Source organism: Beta vulgaris, chromosome 9 (assembly GCF_026745355.1).
Source record: "Beta vulgaris subsp. vulgaris cultivar EL10 chromosome 9, EL10.2, whole genome shotgun sequence".
NCBI lineage: Eukaryota > Viridiplantae > Streptophyta > Magnoliopsida > Caryophyllales > Amaranthaceae > Beta > Beta vulgaris.
Window position 1 is genome coordinate 30,030,510 of NC_079210.1, and position 20,161 is coordinate 30,050,670.

Below are 20,161 nucleotides of genomic sequence, written 5' to 3' on the forward strand. Positions count from 1 at the left end.
GCTAGTTGTCCAATTTCGAGACGCTCGCTTAGTGGTTATTTTGTGATGCTGGGAAATTCACCTATTTCATGGAAGTCAAAGAAGCAAAATACGGTCTCTCGCTCATCAGCCGAGGCCGAGTACCATGCTATGGCTCATGCTTGTGCGGAGGTGAAATGGCTTAAAGTGCTTCTTACTTCTCTTGGTGTGCGACATAGGCAACCTGTGCGTCTATTTTGTGACAATCAAGCAGTAATTTACATTGTAGCAAACCCGGTTTTTCATGAACGGTCCAAGCATATAGACATTGACTGCCACTTTGTACGCGAGTTACTGATGCAGGGGTTCATTTCAACAGCTCATGTACGGACAAAGTTTCAGTTGGCCGATTTGTTTACTAAGGCCCTTGGCGTTCCGGCCTTCACTTTTTTACTCTCCAAGTTGGGCGTTCGTGACCTTTACGCTCCCACTTGAGGGGGAGTATTGTAAATCTGTTATTTATGGTAGTTTACTTTGGTTTAGGAAACTAGTTATTTGTTTCCAGTAGAGTTATTCTGTAGCCAAAAGTTTATGGCAAGTAGGTTTTGCTTAAGCTCCAAGTCTGTGAGCTATATAGGTTGTAAAACGTTTCCGCTATTCAACAAGTCAATTGACAGATTTCCTAAAAGTATATCATTCCGTAAATATATAAAGTAGATATCTAACTTAAACGTTTCCTGAACACAATAATATTGTGATAATAGACATATATTCACCTTGTGCCGGATTCAGCTGGTACCACAACATTTGCAGCTATTTGTCAATCATATGTTTGAGTGCTACTAGCTAGACTTGAATATGAATTTCAATAAGCAGTAATAGCTTCATCGCAGAACTCCATTTATTGATATCATATATAAACTGTGAAGTGTATGCTTTCGCCTCTCATATGGAACTAATGGACTATCGAGGGTGGAGCTTTGTCACAGATACTTCATTCATGGACCCTGATCTGCTATTGGATTGATCTGAGGTATCGCATTGAGAAGACACATTCAATGTGAAGAATGCGGGTTGTGAAGGCACTTTGAGAGTTGTAGAAAAGCTGCTTAGCATAAGCGAAACTGAAGACATATTAGGTCTGTCAGCCATGTTATTCTGGACACACAGCAAGCCGATGTGTATGCATCTCAATATCTCATCACTAGAAGCAGGGGATAGTGCAGGGTCTACAACACTCCACGGTTTGCCTTCTTGCCAAGCTTTCCATGTCTAATTAACAAGTCAAAATTACATTGTTAAAATGTTTAAACCATGTTAATAAAATGCTCTTATCAAATGAGTGCAAGAAAATTAGTACAAGAATATATAATTAAGCTTACAAAGGCAAGTAGATTTTCTGAATGTTTGTTTATGTGGAAAGAGTTCACACTTTGACCGCTGACAATCTCCAAAACAAGTACACCAAAGCTGAAAACATCTGATTTTAATGACACCTGACCTTGTATCAAATATTCAGGTGGCATATATCCGCTGCAGAAAATCGTAAGTCATGATTTCTCGAAATTAAGATGAAGAGTTAAAAGACAATATTATATCATACTTACTGGGTGCCAACTATTTTGCTTGTAAGTGCTTGAGTTTGGTCCATCTTGAATAACTTTGCCATGCCAAAATCTGCAATCTTGGGAATGAAATCAGCATCTAGTAGAACATTAGGAGCTTTGAGGTCGCGATGGATAATTCGCAGTCTAGAATCTTCGTGGAGGTAGAGGAGTCCCTTTGCAACACCATAGATAATGTTGTAACGTGTTTGCCATTGCATAGGCGCATGTTCCATTGGATCTGTGTTGATTTATTTGTCTTAGATGTTTTCAGAAAATTAAACTTCAATTTGCAGAAAAGTTGTGTACAAAAGGACTATTACTAACCAAAGAGGAAATTGTCAAGGCTTTTATTAATGACAAATTCATATATAAGAAGCATTTCGTCTTCTTCCAAGCAGAATCCTATAAGTCTCACAAGGTTCCTATGATGAAGCTTGGCAAGGGTCAGAATTTCATTTTTGAACTGTAATTCTCCAAGAACTGCATTCCTTTCAAACCTCTTTACTGCTATTTCCTGTCCATCAGGAAGCTTTCCCTGATCATAAATTCAACATGGATTTGCTTTTCTAAGTTTTTGGTTACATAGATATTAACCATACATTTCAAGAACAAACGATATAGAAAAAACAATTACTATTGGTTAAGTATGTTCCTCACCAAGTCCACTAGAGGCTCTTTAGGAGTGGGGATTCCCTTATACGGTCTCTCTCACTCTCAAAGAAGTCAAGCGGTAAACCTAGACTCATTGACTTGTAAGAGGTGGTGAATTTTTTTGTTTTTATTATATGTTTTTTGGATGTAATTTTTGCCCTTTTTATTTCGTATTTTGCAGTTCATATGTTTGTTTTGTTGTAATTTTAGATTTCTTTGCATTGGTTTCGTTTGTTGAGTTATGAATTTCGTTTGTTTCGTTGGTTACTATTTCGAATTTTGTTAGTTGATTTCGTTGGTTTCTCGTTCCGTTCGTTGGTTACTGCGCATAACGTTTTTTTTTTTTCAAAACACACAAAACCTGGTGCAGTTATTCTGGAAAACCGCATCAAATTCTTACTATACTGATGCGGTTTTTAACCGCATCAGTTTTTTTTTGTTAGCTGTTGCAGACCCATCTAATGCGGACGAAAACCGCATCAGTAAGCCCGATTTTGACTGCATCAGATGGGCTTTTTTCCATTAGTGTTGTTTTTCCTTACGGTTTCTCTTCTGAAATTTTGTCCTTTTCACATCGAAGCCAGAAGTTAAAGAGCATAATTACCTTGTAAACAGTACCGAATCCTCCCTCGCCAAGTTTATTCTCATCAGCAAAATTCTCTGTTGCAACCTTAATTGCCCCAACAGTGAATTGCAAGGAATCAAGAGTATCCATTTCTTCCTCTAAGTAAGTCATTTCAACCATATTAAATAAAGGAGTAAACCTCAAAACAATTTTGAATAAAATACTTAAAAACTAATAAATTTGTGGTCTAAGTAGCTTACTATTAAATTTTCCAGAAACCTTTCTCGGCTTCTTCTTCCTTAGTAAGATGCAGATTGAAGCTATGATTATGATGAGTACTAATGACCCCACAATTGGTACGACGATAACAATGATCTTATGAGACTTGCTGCTATTTCCAGCTACACAAACAACATTAAAAAAGCAATTCCATAATTAATCTTGATGAGTATTTCAGGGCAGTTAATCACAAATTATTAGAGATTATAACAGGAAACATCACGTGTTAGATATCAATAAGTGATTTAGCCATTCTAGTTTCTTCTCTCTGATAATATATATAAAGTTTGAGCTATATGTCTGATTACCTTCTACAGAAGTAATATTTCTGTTTGAAGCGGGTGATGCAGGCGGTTGCCCTGGTGGTTCAGCTACATATGTCACATTACCATAAAATGGGTAGAGTTCATACCGAAGAAAGCAGCTAGGCGAAACGACTCTCCCTCCTTTCGCCATAAATAATGATGCATCAGTAAATGTAACAAAATACGCTGGAAAAACACTAAGTGTGATGTTTTGAACACATTTAACACAGTCAAGCCTAGACAAATCAGGACTACATTGAACAAGGCCATACAAGGTTTGGTTAGAATTGGAAGAAAAATTAAGCTTTCCAGTAGCGAATTTCAGCTCTGAATTGCCTAAGGAAGCATTGTTCTGTAAGGCGGTCATAAGTTTAGTAAGCGAGCTATTAAAGTTTGGGATATCAGTAGCATTCTCCTCATAACGTAGTGCCCAAAATGGCCTATCAGCTAAAACATGAAATGCAGAGGTATCTGTGTAGTATATAGTACAGTTCTCAGAATACCCAAATGCCTGTTTTGTGTTAAGACAGACCGTTTGGATAGTAGCAGCAGAGAAACTGGCACAAAGCTGACACGCATCCACGGAGATGTCGGCCCTGCAGAGGACCGTGGCATCGACTTTGTTGGGTTTATGGCCTGCGGTGAAGTTGTAGTAGCCATATGTGATTTGGGTGTTTGAGGAGATAGAATTAAGGACATTTCTAAGGTTTGTTTGGTATGTACTGGGAGTGGAGAAATTGGTTCCACACTTGTTGTAAAGGAATTCAAATTGGGCAGAGGTTTGGATTACTAAAATGATCAGTTGAAACAACAAGAAGAGCAATTTGCTTAATTCCATGCTGTTTGTCAAGTTGTGATTCAAAATGTAGCAAACATATTTATTTACTTGGGAGAAGATAACCTTGCTAGCTGAAGAATTCACACCATTGACTAGTCTATGTTCTTTTTATTTTTTTTCTTTTAGGATTACTAGTCTATGTTCTTATATACACTGTTATTTATTTACTGTTTTGTTGACATCATTATGGTACACCCTTTTGCATATTAAGGTAATAATTCATTGTGTTAAAATGATACTAATACCTGCTTCTAAATAAGGGTAACGGTTTGATTTTCACACTTGTTAATGCACAACTTTGACTATTAATATCTATAATGATGTAAAAAATGCACAAGAATTCACACTTGTTAATGCATAATTTTGTAAAAGTAGGATACAAGGAAATCATTATTTTTTTTTTACGATTTTGGAACTTTATGCAATATTTATTTTGGTGCAAAACTTTAGGCAAAGTTGCACATAGTATAAGTAAGCATGCTTAATCCCCACCAGAAAGTTGAAGAGGAAGTCAATTATGGCATAACTTGAGCCTAGTGTTGATTTTTAAGTAAATGGTCTGACCATGTAATGATCAAAACAAAGGTGGAAAACTACATCAATTTGGATATGAATAAAACAAAGGAAACGAATGGGTCATTAAAGATTCTTTTTTCTGTAAGGAATTTTTTTTTTTAAAAGGAGAAATCATGACTCTTTTATAAAAGGGTCAAAATCGAGCTAAAGTCTTGCGTGAATCTCATGTATACTAATATTAGGGTGACAATTGGTTGTGATTGAGTTCATGTTGACTTTACTTCTATTTGGGGTCAATTATCCTTAACCCCAAACCCGACCTGATTTTAATTTCATATCAAAAACATAATTCGAACCCGACCTGCTAAGTTTTGAGTTGACCTGAAACCAATCCAAATATAGCCTGATTTATATGTTATAATTGCAACAATAAATAAATCAAAAATTCAAACTTCAAAGCCATAAATTAGTCGTTGGCTTCAAATTAGAAATGGTATTGGACCCAATACAAATTTATAATTACAAAGTATGTGACATAAGTTGTATATATCGGGTTCATTTAAGGTTGACCTAATCCGAATGTGGCCCAAATTCTAATTAAATCAAGTTATTCAAAAACTTAAAAAGTCAACCTAAACCTAATCCGTTGCAGTTTCAGATCGGGTTGGGTCAACTTTTTTTTTTCCAGATCGAGCATCTCAATCCAAACCCAAAAATTTCCAGTGAGCTTCAGGATGGATTATTAGGTTGGATCAGGTTTTGCAAGTTCCAGTGAGCTTCAGGATGGATTATTAGGTTGGATCAGGTTTTGCAAGCCTTAACTAAAATGATTGTGGACCAAACGGTCACATATGCGGATATGCCCAACATTGTACGTGGAAGACATAGTAACCTCTATTTTGACAAAATAATCTTTTGTATAACATATATTCGAGTTTTACGTATGTACATGGTTCACTGCCTCTAGAAAAATAGTCACCATCTTTTAAACAAAGATTAATATAATAAAAATAAAGATTACTTAAGGGTATATGTATGAATGTGATTTTATTTTGTGAAAGATATCTATAACAAGGAATAATAATATGTTAACAATGTCACAAAGATGACTATATATATCTGACAGATACCTTAATTATAAGTTAGAGTATAGAGGGGAGGATTTAGGATTTTAAGTTAGGGGGTCCTAACTAAATCAATCAAATAAACAAAGATCTTAGGTCCCGTTCGGTATTAATGTGGTCTTCTGTTTTTTAGTTTTCTGATTTTTAAAGTCATATGATATATGTTCTATAATGACTAAAAACTTAGAGTGAGTTTATCCCTCAGACCCAAACCCAACCTTCAGACTGTGCCACATCAGCTTTCCACTAATTTTTACCTACTTTTTATTCTTCAGACTCACTCCAGACTCATTCTAGTGTTACACTTTATCCCTCAGACTCACTCCAGACTCTCTACCAAAAGTTGAATATATTATTTTATATAACATTTATTTTATGTTTTTTTTTCTACAATGTTAATTACTTAATATGATGATAATATATAGTTCGAATATTTATCGACTATTATATAATTAAAATTATAATTTATGTAATTATGAATTTAAGATTTTAGGATTACTTTAATGTTATATAAATTACAGGACACAAACTGAGTACACTTGAAGTAGTTGCATACATAATTGCTAAACTACAAAAGAAGTACAACCACACGAAATTGAAAATTACACACGAAATTGAAAATTACACACGAAATTGCAAAATTACACACGAAATTTAATTAGCGTATCCTCCAAAACGCGACCATATGTGTTCCACCAAATCGTGCTGCATTTGGTGACATTGGGCTCGGTTGCGAATTCGCGTATGATTTTCAAAGTACCTACTCCGGTTTACATAATAATTTCTAAGTAGACCGGTATGAAGTTGTGGACTTTCACTTTGGTTCCTTGCTACCGTATAGTTAACGCTAGTGGTCAATTCAGTATCATCTCTTTCATCCTCAATAATCATATTATGTAATATGATGCATGCTTTCATGATATCACCAACTTCACTTTTTTTTCCACAAACGTACGGGGTTGCAAACAATCGCAAATCTCTTTTGGAGCACCCCAAAAGCTCGTTCTATATCCTTCCTTGCACCTTCTTGATGTTGAGCAAATAGTTTTCTTTTTTCAGATAACATGTTTGCTCGAGGAATGGTTTTGACGAAAACAGGCCATTCAGGATAGATACCATCTGCAAGATAGTATCCTATATTGTACGTGCTTCCATTTATCGTGTAATGGATTTCAGGACCTTGACCTTCAAGCAACTCATCAAATATCGGGGATCGATCCAGGACATTGATATCATTGTTAGATCCTGCGACACCAAAATATGCATGCCAAATCCATAAATCATAAGAAGCAACAACCTCTAATATCATTGTTGGTACACCTTGATGACCTCCAGTGTATTGACCTTGCCATGCCGTGGGACATTTATCCCACTGCCAATGCATACAATCGATACTACCTAGCATCCCAGGAAATCCACGGGATTCCCCGATTTGAAGAAGACGTCGAGTGTCATCGACCGTTGGCCTTCTCAAGTAATGAGGTTCAAAAACCTCAATCACACACTTACAAAAGTTCTTCAAGCATTGTAGTGTTGTACATCCACCAATTCACACGTATTCATCTACGGCATCACCTGCCACTCCATAAGCCAATAACCGAATGGCAGCAACGCATTTTTGAAGTGGGGAGAGAGATTTCCTACCAACGGCATCAACTTTTTCTTCAAAATATGTAGAATGATTTTCAAGAGCATTGACGATGCGAAAGAATAACTCCTTTCTCATTCGGAACCTTCGGCGAAATTGTTGTGCACTATACACCGGGTTGCTTGAGAAATAATCATTCCATATGCGCTCATGCCCTTCCTCACGGTTTCTTTCTGTGTTTTTTCTTTTCTTTCTTGTTTTCGTAGGGTTTGAAGGTGATGTATCTTCAATCACATGATTTAGGATATCATATACTAAACGTGTGGAAATGTCGTCACCCCCCATATATGAATCATATGTTTGATTATACAATTCATCAAAGGTGTTGGGAGGGTTAAAGTATGACATTATTACTATGCCTTGAGGTTTATAATTGTTCAGAGGATTTGTGGAAAGGTTGTTATGAGAATTTGAGCTAAATAGGTAAATATATACAAGGTGTAGATGTTAATAATTCAATGCACAATATTCAAATAACTCAATGAGTACTACAACAGTAATGCACTGATATTTGGTACAATAATTCAAAAAAAAAGTGCAATAATATCTGATAAAGTTACTGAAAAGATGGATGTGAGGTAACAAGTCATGCATTGATATAGACTTGGAAGTGACAAGTCACTTAAGTTGGAATCAGTTCACCATTATTGTTGTGATTACTATTATCAATAATATTACTAAGAATTATTATACTTAAAGTTAATCAAGAAAATAATTAATTATTATTAATATTAAGAAGTAACATAAGTTCATAAATTAAAAAACATGCTTAACTGAAACATAGCTACAACATATTAAAACAACATAAATAAACATTAATAAACATAATAAAATTTAGCAAGTTCAAAGCAACTTAATCATCAAAAGTCCATCCATATTTTTCCGCAAGTGCTTGCAACTTCTTCTCGTGAATCTTTCTTTGTAAAGGAGCCATTTTGGTGACATCGGCACAAAGTAGTTGATTTTCAAGGTCCTGCTCTTTCAAATCTGCCATACGACTCAATGATTGTGCACGTGACTCTTCAATATTCTTTGCAGCTGATATGGCTTCATTATGATCACTCTCGATGCTTTTGCTTTTTCCCTTCCTCTGGGCAGCTAGTTGTTTCTTTGCAGCTTGTTGACCTATTGGTCGGGGATCATCAACTTCATGGAAAGCCTCAACATCATCCCCGCTTGCTGTGTAGTCTCCTGATTCAGAAATCTTATTCCTTTTTGATGAATCAGTTTCGCTGCCTTTCTTACGTTTGCTCTTAAGTTCATCTCTGAACTTATCTGTTTCACACACAATACTCCATACATGATCGTACTGGAACTTTGTATTGTAGAGACTTTGGTAAAGTGCACGAGCCTCTGAGAGTTTCAAGGCTTCATTGAACCCACTCCTCTTTGCATACTTGGCATAACACCCTGCAAACTTTCCAGGTGCATTATTAATTGCCCACCAATGTTGTTTGCAAGGATTTACCTCTCGTTCAGTTTGATTTGTTTGCCTATTTTCATTGAAGAATGCACAAATTTTCCCCCAGTAGGCATCTGCTCTTTGTGAATTGCCATTTACTTCATCTTTGGTAGTATTACTCCACGCCATACCTAGAAGTGTTTCATCTTCTATCGTCCAATTAACCCCTTTTTTCTCTCTGGGTTGACTTACTTTGCGACGTGTAACAGTACGAGCAGCAGTACGCGTAGTTGTAGTAACATCAATATCTTCCCCCTCTTCAATGCCTACATTATCTACAAATGGGTTACCGGAATTGGATCCAATACTGATTGGTGTAATAGGAGGTTGGTCCATATTATCACTAGTCTGGAGAAATTGGGTAAAAGTTTGCACTTGTGCATTTCCCATATTATTAGGAATGGGGGTAGAGAAATTTGAAAATTGAGAATTTTCGGGTTGGTTTTGTTGAGCAACAAAAGTTTGAAATTGGGCATTATTTTGCAGTAAGCTCATTAGAGAATTCAAATCAAAATTTTGATTTGGATCCATTATAAAATACAATAGGTTGAATTTGGAAGAATTTGTGGAGAGAAAGAGAAAATTGATATAGGAGAATTTGGAAGAATGATAAAAATTATACAAACAAAAGCCTATTTATAAGCATTTTCACAAATATTACCGTTGGCCAAATTTTTTTTTTTAAAAAAAAAAACCCAGCTCATTTTTAGTGGGCAAAATATTACCGTTGCTTTTTTTTAGGAAGGAAAATGAGTTTTGTTGTGTTAAAGGAAGACAAAAAAAAAAAAAAATTTCAGATGTGGGGCCCAAAGCAAGTCTGAAAGTGAGTTTGGAAACCCAAAACTCACTTCCAGACTCACCTCCCCAATTTTGTTGAATACCGCCAGTCTGGAGTGTTACTCCACAAAGTCTGGCCTCGGACTTCTCCCTCCAGACTAGCGATAAACTCACTCTAAGTCAAATTTTTTGGGAACGTGATGATTTTGAAAACTGACAACTGAAAAATGAAAATCACATTTTCTGGTTTCCAGTTTTTGGTTTTTAGTTTTCAAAAAAATCTGAAAACAAAAAACGATAACGAACGGGCCCTTAGTTCACAAATGAGGTGTTGAGTTTTAAATATAAGAAAACCAAAATTTATAATATCCGAGTCATCTATTAGAGATACCTTCATTATATTGATATTTCGATATTATCTCCACTTTTATTATAAATTGACTTCAACACTCGTCAACAAACACAAACCTTTGATATTCATTTTATAATTATCTATACAAATTTCCTAAATGTAAATAGAGATCCAAAATCATAAATAATAACAATTATTGTTTATTTGTAAATAAATCTTGGTCATACTCAATATATGAATAGTGTATAAAAACAAATAGTTTCATTTATTTGAAAACGGAAGGAGAAATAATCATTATATTACAAAAATAAATAAAAAAGTAAAATCAGAGGTAAAATTAAGATAAAAATGGATATTATTCAAAATAATGAGTTCCAAAATAGACTAGTACTGAAATAGAAAACATAAAGAGTAAAAGCTTATAAGTTTGAAAAAAAAAACAAAGGAAAAAGTTAAAAGTGTAAAAAAAAAGAAAAAAGGAAAGAAGAGTGAGAATTGCTACTAAAGGGATTCGACCTCGCGTCGAAAACTACCACATGAACTACATATAGGCCTTGTTTGGTTGACAAAACAAATCATGGGAAGTGCAAATTCCTAAGAAGTAGAAGTATATGAAGTTGTTTGGTTGGCAAAACCATGAGAATTTGCACTTCCTAGGAAGTTCTACTTCCTCCAAAATGGAGGAGTTACTTACCTAGGTCCCCCTAGGTAAGTAGACCTTCCCATAGGAAGTTTTACTTCCCATTATCAACCAAACACAATTTTACACTTCCTAGGAATTTCAAATACATGGAAAAAGTAACTTCTTAGGAAGTATGACTTCCCATATACAACCAAACAAGGCCATAGTTTGAAGGTTGACCACTGGAGCACCATCCGCTTTATAAGAACAAGTGCATGAATATTTCTGTTAACCGATTTACTGCTTGACGTTTAAGACCAAAACGGAAATTGAATTTTTTTTGGGGGGTCCTAGGCGACCCAAGACCAATAATACATCCGCCTTTGAGAGTATATGTCACAAAATAAAGTTACTACATGACAAAATGGTGACTTTCTTTAAATAGGTCACTATGTGCTTCGCGTACGAATTTTTGCATGCATAATATCTCCATCCACAATAACATTATGTGAATATTGGGTCAGACCGTCTGACCCAATGCATATTGTCAGACGGGCTGAGCCCAATTGTTGCTCTAATTCCAAGCTTCACAAAGACATTCAACATTAGTTTTAAGAGCAGACTTTAAACCAGAACAACAGTTTCCCCAATCTTCCCCTCTCACGGTACTCCTGGTGGTATTTATAGCCGTTGCATCAGCGGCGGCGTTAACGGAAGCAAAAGATTCTCCGGCACCAGTAGACTGCACGACTGTGGTACTAAGCATGTCGGATTGTTTGTCGTACGTTACCAACGGTTCTACTGTACAAAAAACCAGAAGGAAACGCTTCACTGTCCTTCTCTCTTCGATGCCCCTTCAAATCATGTTTGAGCCTATGTTCAAAGTTTCAAACCAAACCCACTGTTCTTCTCATCGCTGTTTTTTTGTTTGAGGAGAGAGAAAGTAAGAGAATGAAGAAAAGGTGGCGAGTAACAACAAATTGAGGTTGGTAGTTTTCTTCATGAAATTCTTAATTTCAGTCTTCATTCTTTTCCTCTTTTCCATTTTCAGTTGGTTATTTCTTTGTTTCAGTTGGACTTTATTTTGTTTTAGTTGGACTTTGTTTTGTTTCAGTTGGACTTTGTTTTGTTTCAGTTGGACTTTGTTTTGTTTCAGTTGGACTTTGTTTCGTAATATGTATACCAACTGAAACATATAATGGACCAACTGAAACAAAGAATGGAGCAACTGAAAGAAATAATGGGCCAACTGAAAGAAATAATGGACTAATTGAAAAAAAATTAAGACTACCTGAAAAAAAATGAAGACTACCTGAAAAAAATGAAGACTACCTGAAACTCAAGTGAAGTGGTCCGACGAGAATATTGTGTCGGACGAGTCCGACACAATACAAACTCTAACATTATTGTGGATCATGTCTACATAAATCTTACTCCAAAATCGAACCCTTATCATATAGGTGGAAGGATCGGAAAACCTTATCACTAGACACTTGATCAACCTTAATCTTAGGTGATTACCGACTATATGTAGTTTTAGATTGAGAAATAGGCTGAGTATTTGGAATCTTAAAAAGAAGTCTAGAGTTGATAACATTATATTCAAACAACTTGCTGACGCATTTTCTCAATTAACTAGAAGATCCATCGGTTTCAAAATGACTTGATTTGTCGTCCCATTAGGCCACAAATTGACTCACTATCTTTATTGCATAGGATATACGCCAATTACCAATCAAGTGCTACTTTTCCCAGGGAAAACGAATGATAGCTAAGCCCACAAACAGCCATATTCGATCGAGTTGACTTGATTAATCGTTGACGCTGGAGGAGAAGGCTACACAGCTACACCGCTACACTCAGTCAGCATTCACCACCCACTTTTTTTTTTTCTTCTTTACGGTGAAAGACCAAAATTTTATTTTTTCAAATGGAGTAGCAGTTAAATTACATATGCAAATTAGTAGGTGCATACATTTGTACGCCATGTATGGTGAGAAAAGTGCGCACGGTAAACATCAAATATTAGGTTATAAAAATAAAAACCAATATCAATGAACATATACTAATATAGATGTACATATGTTCATTTAACTTGTTAACCATGTACATGTGCGCACTTTACTCATTATACGAACGTTTGCACCATTTACGGATCGTTTCTCGGCCTTTTCGTTAAGATCAAATGTAATATTATGTAATCCCTCCCTCGGATATTGATGACAACACATTATTATGGACAATTTAGTGGCGGATGCAGTATATAACACCATGGTCAGGCCCGGTCCTGAGGGGCGTTTAAAGGGGCGACGGCCCAGGGCCCCAGCCTAAAAGGGGCCCAACTGTAGAAATTTTTTTTACTAACAGTGGCAATTACATGCGTGAAACAGAAGAAAGAGTACGCTTCAGTCTTCACCACACCAAAAGACTTCTCATCTTCTTCAGTTATTCTCTCTCTCTCTCTTTCCAAAGTCCAAATTTAATTTTCTTAATAATTCCCAAAATTTTCCCAAAATCCTACTTTTCCTCCTCTTTCTCTCTCCTTTCCTCACTACTGCTTGAGTTTTGTGTCTACTTCGAAGGTCCTCTCTCTCCTCCCTCTATATCTTTTCTAATGCTGCAAAATGAATGTCTTTCATCCAATCATCTTCATGTTTTACTCATATATTGAACTCATTTCTGAGTTAATGATATTCTTTGAATTTCGAACTATCATCTTTGATCTGTTGTTTTTTTTCATTTGATCTGATTAAGTATATTTTTATGTGAAACATTTTGCTGTTTTTAATATTCGCTTCATTTATATTTCAAGTTGCATCGATTTTGTTGTTCTTACTGTATATGGGCAATGGAAATTTATCAAGTTGTTCTTACTGAAGAAGATGAGAAGTCTTTTGGTGTGTGAAACATTTTGCTTTTTTCGGAAATTTCTTCAGTAAGTGGGTAAGTGTGGGAAGAATTAGAAGAAAGGCCATGAGAATTCAAGGAAAATTAAGTTGCATAAGAGAGATGCATACTTTAATAATACTGACAATTGAAATTGATGCCTGCAAATTTCTTCTTCTTATTCTGATTTTGTTTTCTTTTATACAAGTGATTAGTGCCCTTTTATTAATTTTTTTAAATTGGGAGAATGGGTTATTGTTTTTTCTCCTTGTGGGTGTGTAATTTTGCCAAAACTACTATCATATGTTCTTAGTTGAATCTATCATAAATTACATTTTTTTTAAAGGGTCACAATCTACTATTTTACCTAGGGTCCCAAAAAGATCAGGACCGGGCCTGACCATGGTGCACGTGCACCACCATTAAAAAAAAAAAGAAACGATTATAAATGTGGCTCTTGATTTCTCCATTGTTTTGCCAATATCTCTCTTCAATCATAGAGTGTAATTGCAGAATTTGCAGAAGAAAGAAGATGATGAGAGAAGAAACATGTCAATTTAATGAAGGAGAGGAGAGAGAATGAGAGATCAGATAGAGAGAGTGAGTGGGGTGGGGGTGATTTTGGGTTTAGAGAGAGAGAGTGGGGTGGGGGGTGATTTGGGTTAGGGATTGAAATGGGCCACGTCCTTGTTGTTGGTATTTGCATTGTTATAGGGTTGGGTTTTTTTTGTTTTTTAATTTAGTGGGTCCAAATTCTTTTTACTCTTTGAGGAGAATGCCTACATTTGGTACCCATGAATCATGATTGAAATTTTAGAGTAAATTGGATAGTAAAGATTTAGCCTAGTGGGTGATAGACTAGTGAGTAGTGAAATGATATATCTCTATTATATAAGCCAAGAGAGGAGGTGTGGTGTCCTCTTTTGAACTGACTAAGATACCCTTAATGATCTAATTAATGGAATGAAAAAAATTACAAAAGCAAATCATTTTAAAATTCTCATTCCAACTTGCCATTTAAAACAAGTTTAAAATGGTATATGCATCAAATACTTCAATCAAAAATTAAATGGGCAAAAATATTTATACCTTATTAAAAGAGATGTCATACATAACGTGCACATGAAAAGTTTGAACATTCACTACCTTTGATACTCTCTAATTCAGTTAAACCAACTCATTATTTTTGTTCTTTCTGTTCAATATTCATTCACAAAAATTAATGTTAACAATCACTCACAACCTTTTTATATTTTTTACATTAGCGAATTAATATATCTAAATTCATCTAACTGTTGAATTTTTCACATTTAAGTTTAATCATAAATAAAGTACGAATGGAGTATCTAATAGAATAACAAATTTTGAAATTAACGCACGCATTGCGTGCATATAAAGGCTAGTATTATATAAAGGAAGGTGAGAGTTATGGTGTCTCCTTATAAATTTATTTAATTGCCCATTATTAAATCAACTACAACAAAAAAAAAAAAAAAAATTCAAACTCAAACATAGCAAAACATTTCTTTTGATTGTGTTACAATCATGATACAACAAAACGGAAAATCAAATAACAAAGTGAAATGATTTATTTAACACAAAAGACTATGTTAATATAACATAAGAAATTTTAAATAAATGCATTTAATATTCTTTTATGATTCATCAAGTTTAATTATAAAAACCTAAAAGAAATAATAAGTAAAAATATTAATAAAACAAGCTATAGGTTAAGTAATAGGGTTTTATCCTTTGAAATTTACCTAAAAAAATGTCTAATTGTCAAAATTTTACCCCTATTGATGTCTAAAAAGGTTATAATTTATGCTTGAAAAATAAAAAGAATCAGGCACGCATCTGAAATAAGATGATTGTGTTTCTAAATTGAGATTGATTGTGTTACACAATATTTTTTCCAGTTTTTTAAGATGATTCGTTTTGATTTTTGATATTATTTATATACATGACTTTGATTATCTCTTGTGACTTGTACTTAATGATAAATATAGTTATGTGAGATCTTGTTAGATTATATTTGATGGTAACTAGTGATGAACCACCATCTGGAAATTCCTGGATCCGCCACTGTGGACATAGTTCTAGAAAATAAGTGAAATAGAACATATGTTTTTTATTTATTGTAAAAGTTGATTTGAGGAAGTACTTTTAAAATTCATCCGTTCGAATTAAAATAAATAAAACATTTACCGTTTTATGTCGTTTCAAAATATCTGAAACCTTAGTTTTTTTTTAGTATTTACTTCTCTTTATCTTTCTCCTTATCATATGGATCTTTCTATTTTTTTTTCTCTATCTCCCTTCTCTCCTTAATCCCCGTATCAATCTCGTATAGTTCTTTTAAAACAGAAAGGAGGAAGTATTATAGGTAAAGTATGTTGATTTTTATTGGCCGGGGGTCTAACGGTAGAGTGAAAATTGGTATAAAAAAGTAGCAAGTTCATGTATAAAATAGAATTGTTGTAATTAATATGGTAATGTGGGGTATAATAGTGCAATTTTTATGACAAGAAAAAATTAATTAAGTTTCTCAATACAATCCAAGTGGTAAATGTTTATGCTATATATACTTAGTGCTAGAGAGAACCCTGGTTACATTGATACGTTTCTACATTTCCTTGTACGATATTTAGCAATCCTATTGGCCAACTAGTTGTCTTTCACTCCTAGGGAAGGTTGTTGCTACCTTGGGGAATATTTGCCAAAGCTTAATGCCAACGTACACCTACCATTTCTTAAAGATTACTCCATTTTCATTTTGTTACTATAGTAGGAGTTGTATTGAATAGGATTGGTATCTGTTTGTTTTTTTACTGGTAGTTTTGTTTTGTAGTATGGACTATCGAGTAGGAGACGAAGTAGCGAGAAAACGTAGAGATCATGTGATCTAAATAAAAAATAGGACAATCTTTTAAAACCAGACTAAAATGAAATTTTTTAAAAACAAAAGGGGTAATATGGCATATCATTTAGGATAAACACCATGCTGATTTCTCTCTCATGATGACATCAATTGCATTTTGACAGTTCGAAAAGATAACAATAGTCTTTGAAAGGTAAAATGGTAGATTATGGCAAGGAGTAGTCCTTCTTTGAATTTTGATAGTCATCAACTCTACAAAAAGAGATTAATTGCAAGATCATTATTTCACATCCACTAGGCCACCACCCACCTCGATAAGGGCCTTAATTATGGAGGAGTGGGCCAGACTACTGTAGAGCAAGAATAGTCTTCAAGTTAAGTATTCATGGATATAAGTTGTCATTATCTTGTATACTTTCATATTCTTGTGGGCTTTAGAACGAAACTCCATGTTAATTGTCAAGTCACAATAAGAGGGGCAATAGAGAACTACTCCCTCTCTTTACTAAAAATTTTCCTTTTTCTGTTTAAGTACATTTTCAAAAAATCTTTACTTTTTTAATTTGTTCCTTATTCAGAGTTTTTTTTTGTCTTTTTTATCTTCTCATGTCCCTATTATATGGTCGATCATTACATTATTAATTCAATTTTACTATCTTTATCTCTCCTACTTTAGCCCCTTTTTATTTGTTTATTTATCTTAACCACTTTCTCTCTCCTACTTTACCCACCCCACACCCCACACCCCACACCCCACACAAATGGATCCTCCTTGATATCTGTAAGAATAGTAACAAGGAAGATCTTTACGAAACGAAGGGAGTAGATAATAGTTGTTATTAGGATTATAAGCCTAATAAAATGGTTTATTATGGTGTTTGAGTATATATCTCTATTACATAAGGGAAGGGAGGAGCAACAGTGTCCTCTTTTGAACTGACTATTTTCCCCCCCCTTTCCTTTCTAAATTACAAAAGGAATCTCAATACCAACATGGGGGTCAAACAAAGCCATCGGAAATTAATTTTCAACAATCACTCAGAAATCACTTATATGAGGAAACTTTACAAATCACTCATAAAATTGAGAAAATCACGTTGTAAAAATCACGCAAATCACTCAAATGATCAAGAAACTTTACAAAAACTAAAAATTAACTTACAAGCAAAACTAATATACTAGGACGTCAATACATACAAAAACATTCACAAAATTCACTTACAAATCATTGTTCTCAATAACCATTCACAATTACATACTTATAAATATTACCTATAAACACAAATCTGAGAAAAACATAAGATTTTGATAGTGATATCACACATTCGTCCATCGGCGATTTGCGAACTTTCAAACAGGTACATAATTCTTTTAATCTTCAAAGTTATTTCACATTACTCGACTGTTATGTAGTTGAAAAAATGGAGATAATAGCAATTAGTTGAAGAGGGCATTTATATAATTAAGCTTAAATTTGATTCATTTTCATATAAAATCAGAAAACAAGATGTGTATGAAATTTAATTCATTTATGACACATTTAGTTCTTTTTTCTAAAACTTCCAATATAACATTTTTGCCCAAAACTTTTGCAAATATCCATGTTCAGAAATAAATTTTGAAAAACAAAACAATATCAAACCTTTTTGCGAACAACTTTTGCAACAATCCATTTTCAGAAAAAAAAACAAATTACATTAATTTGCAAAAACCATTTCATGCGAAATCAGATTGTGTATGAAAATTTTAAAATTTCATTTCACATATAATTGAACTCAAAGTGTTAAAAGGAGAAAAATTAAAAATGCCCATTTCATGTGAAATCAGATTATGTATGAAAAACTTAAAATTTCATTTCAATTATAATTGAAACTCAAAGTGTTAAAATTTAGAAAAGGAGAAAAATTAAAATGACCATTTCATGCAAAATCAGATTGTATATGGAAAATTTAAAATTTCATTTAAAATATAATTAGAACTCAAAGTGTGAACATTTAGAAAAGGAGAAAAATTAATCTTCACCGATTTAAGTGGCGAATAAGCATATGGATCAACTGTCCCTGGTTAACAAGCAAGATTTTTTAATAAAAAATCCTCCTAAATTAAATCAGACAGGCAGTGCACAAGTTTTATTGCTCAAAATAAAAATAACCCAAACCAACCCATCATAATTCATTTGGATGTATCCTCGCACGCATCGCGTGCACAAAAGGCTAGTAGAGTTAATAAACTAAGTTTAGAAGGTAGTATGTGAGATGGTATGTCCAGATAATTGCAAATATGCTATGTAAGCTGATGGTTTCTTTTGTTAGATTAATTAAGTTTCCTCTTTGTGAAATAATCTCTAGATATGATTTATTTACTAGCTTCATAGTTTTTCTATTTGAATGTATATAGGAAAAAAGATATATTCTACTTGTTATAGAATATCTAGTGGTTGATACTAGGAGGTTGTTAGTTTCATATTTCTAGTTGTTTTAGGGTTTAGGAAGTATGGACTCTTATAAGGGTGCATTCTATTCAACTTATTGGCCCTGAACTTATTGGACCTTATCTGAACTGAACTTATTGAACCTGAACTGAACTTATTGGAACTTATTAAACCTGATTGGACCTGATTCAACTTATTGGACCTGATTGAACCTGATTGGAATTTATTGGACCTTATTGGAACTTATTGACCTTATTGAAACTTATTAGACCTTATTGGCCCTTATAGAAACTTATTAGACCTTATTGGACCTGATTGAAACTTATTAGACCTTATTGGACCTGATTGAAACTTATTTGACCTTATTAGACAAAAACATTGACCATGAATAACATAAATATTACCACAATCAATTGATAACATTTATATCTTCCATTGTTATTAGTAACGATAACATGTTATCTTTAGTTATTTAAAGACGAATTGCAAAATATTGTAATTATAATTATTATTATTGTTAACCTTAATTATTTGACCATGATTATAATATTATTTAATAGCAATATGAATAATCAAATAATAGACGATAATACAAGTATTATACTATACATTGTGGTACTTTAATAAAAAATTCTAATAATAACATAATCAGCTAATAGTAATATGAATAATAAAATAATAGACATAATACAAATAAGTTACAATCAGGTCTAATAAGGTCCAATAAGTTCCAATCAGGTCTAATAAGGTCCAATAAGGTCCAAATAGTCAATGTTTAATAAACATTTGTATTATTGTCCATTATTTTGTTATTTGTAATTTCATATCACTATTAGCTGATTATGTTATTATTAGAATTTTAATTAAAGTACCACAATGATTATAACATTGACTATTTGGACCTTATTGGACCTTATTAGACCTGATTGTAACTTATTGGACCTTATTAGACCTGATTGTAACTTATTGTACCTTATTGAAACTTAGTGCACCTGATTGAAACTTATTGGAACTTATTGCCCTTATTAGACCTTATTGCAACTTATCTGAACTTATTAGACCTGAAACTTAATTTTTGAAAGTTAACTTAGGAGTTTGTATGCTGATTGTTATAGTGTGTGTTCACAACCACTCATATAAGTAACCCAAGTGTGACAGTGTCCAATTTGTGTGATATATTACTTTGATTGAGTAATATCATATAGTGAGCGATTTGTTCTTTTACGTTAAACTTTGGGTGTGTTCGTCATTATTATATA

General features: G+C 33.7%; 2 protein-coding genes and 1 pseudogene across 2 annotated transcripts; all 3 read right to left on the reverse strand.

Moving 5' to 3' along the window:
• Window positions 1-675: 675 nt before the first annotated feature.
• LOC104903540 (cysteine-rich receptor-like protein kinase 10) lies at window positions 676-4,500 on the reverse strand. Its single transcript, XM_010691585.4, has 7 exons — window positions 3,369-4,500; window positions 3,042-3,182; window positions 2,821-2,939; window positions 1,890-2,100; window positions 1,566-1,803; window positions 1,341-1,491; window positions 676-1,230 (listed from the first exon to the last, which is right to left on the reverse strand). The coding sequence occupies exons 1-7, from the start codon at window positions 4,201-4,203 to the stop codon at window positions 922-924; spliced, it is 2,004 nt and encodes a 667-aa protein (XP_010689887.2). The 5' UTR covers window positions 4,204-4,500; the 3' UTR covers window positions 676-921.
• A 1,743-nt stretch (window positions 4,501-6,243) lies between these two features.
• On the reverse strand, window positions 6,244-7,864 carry LOC104897690 (uncharacterized; annotated as a pseudogene).
• Window positions 7,865-8,344: 480 nt separating this feature from the next.
• LOC104897691 (glutathione S-transferase T3-like) lies at window positions 8,345-9,343 on the reverse strand. The gene has a single exon (XM_010684627.2). It carries the CDS (start codon window positions 9,341-9,343, stop codon window positions 8,345-8,347), a length of 999 nt encoding a protein of 332 aa, XP_010682929.2.
• Between the last annotated feature and the right edge of the window lie 10,818 nt (window positions 9,344-20,161).

Coding starts and splice junctions, on each gene's coding strand:
- LOC104903540 (XM_010691585.4), bottom strand. CDS start 4,203: ATGGAATTAAGCAAATTGCTCTTCTTGTTGTTTCAACTGATCATTTTA. Junction 3,183..3,368: donor AAATATTACTTCTGTAGAAG/GTAATCAGACAT, acceptor TTGTTTGTGTAG/CTGGAAATAGCAGCAAGTCT. Junction 1,492..1,565: donor AGCAAAATAGTTGGCACCCA/GTAAGTATGATA, acceptor GATTTTCTGCAG/CGGATATATGCCACCTGAAT.
- LOC104897691 (XM_010684627.2), bottom strand. CDS start 9,343: ATGGGAAATGCACAAGTGCAAACTTTTACCCAATTTCTCCAGACTAGT.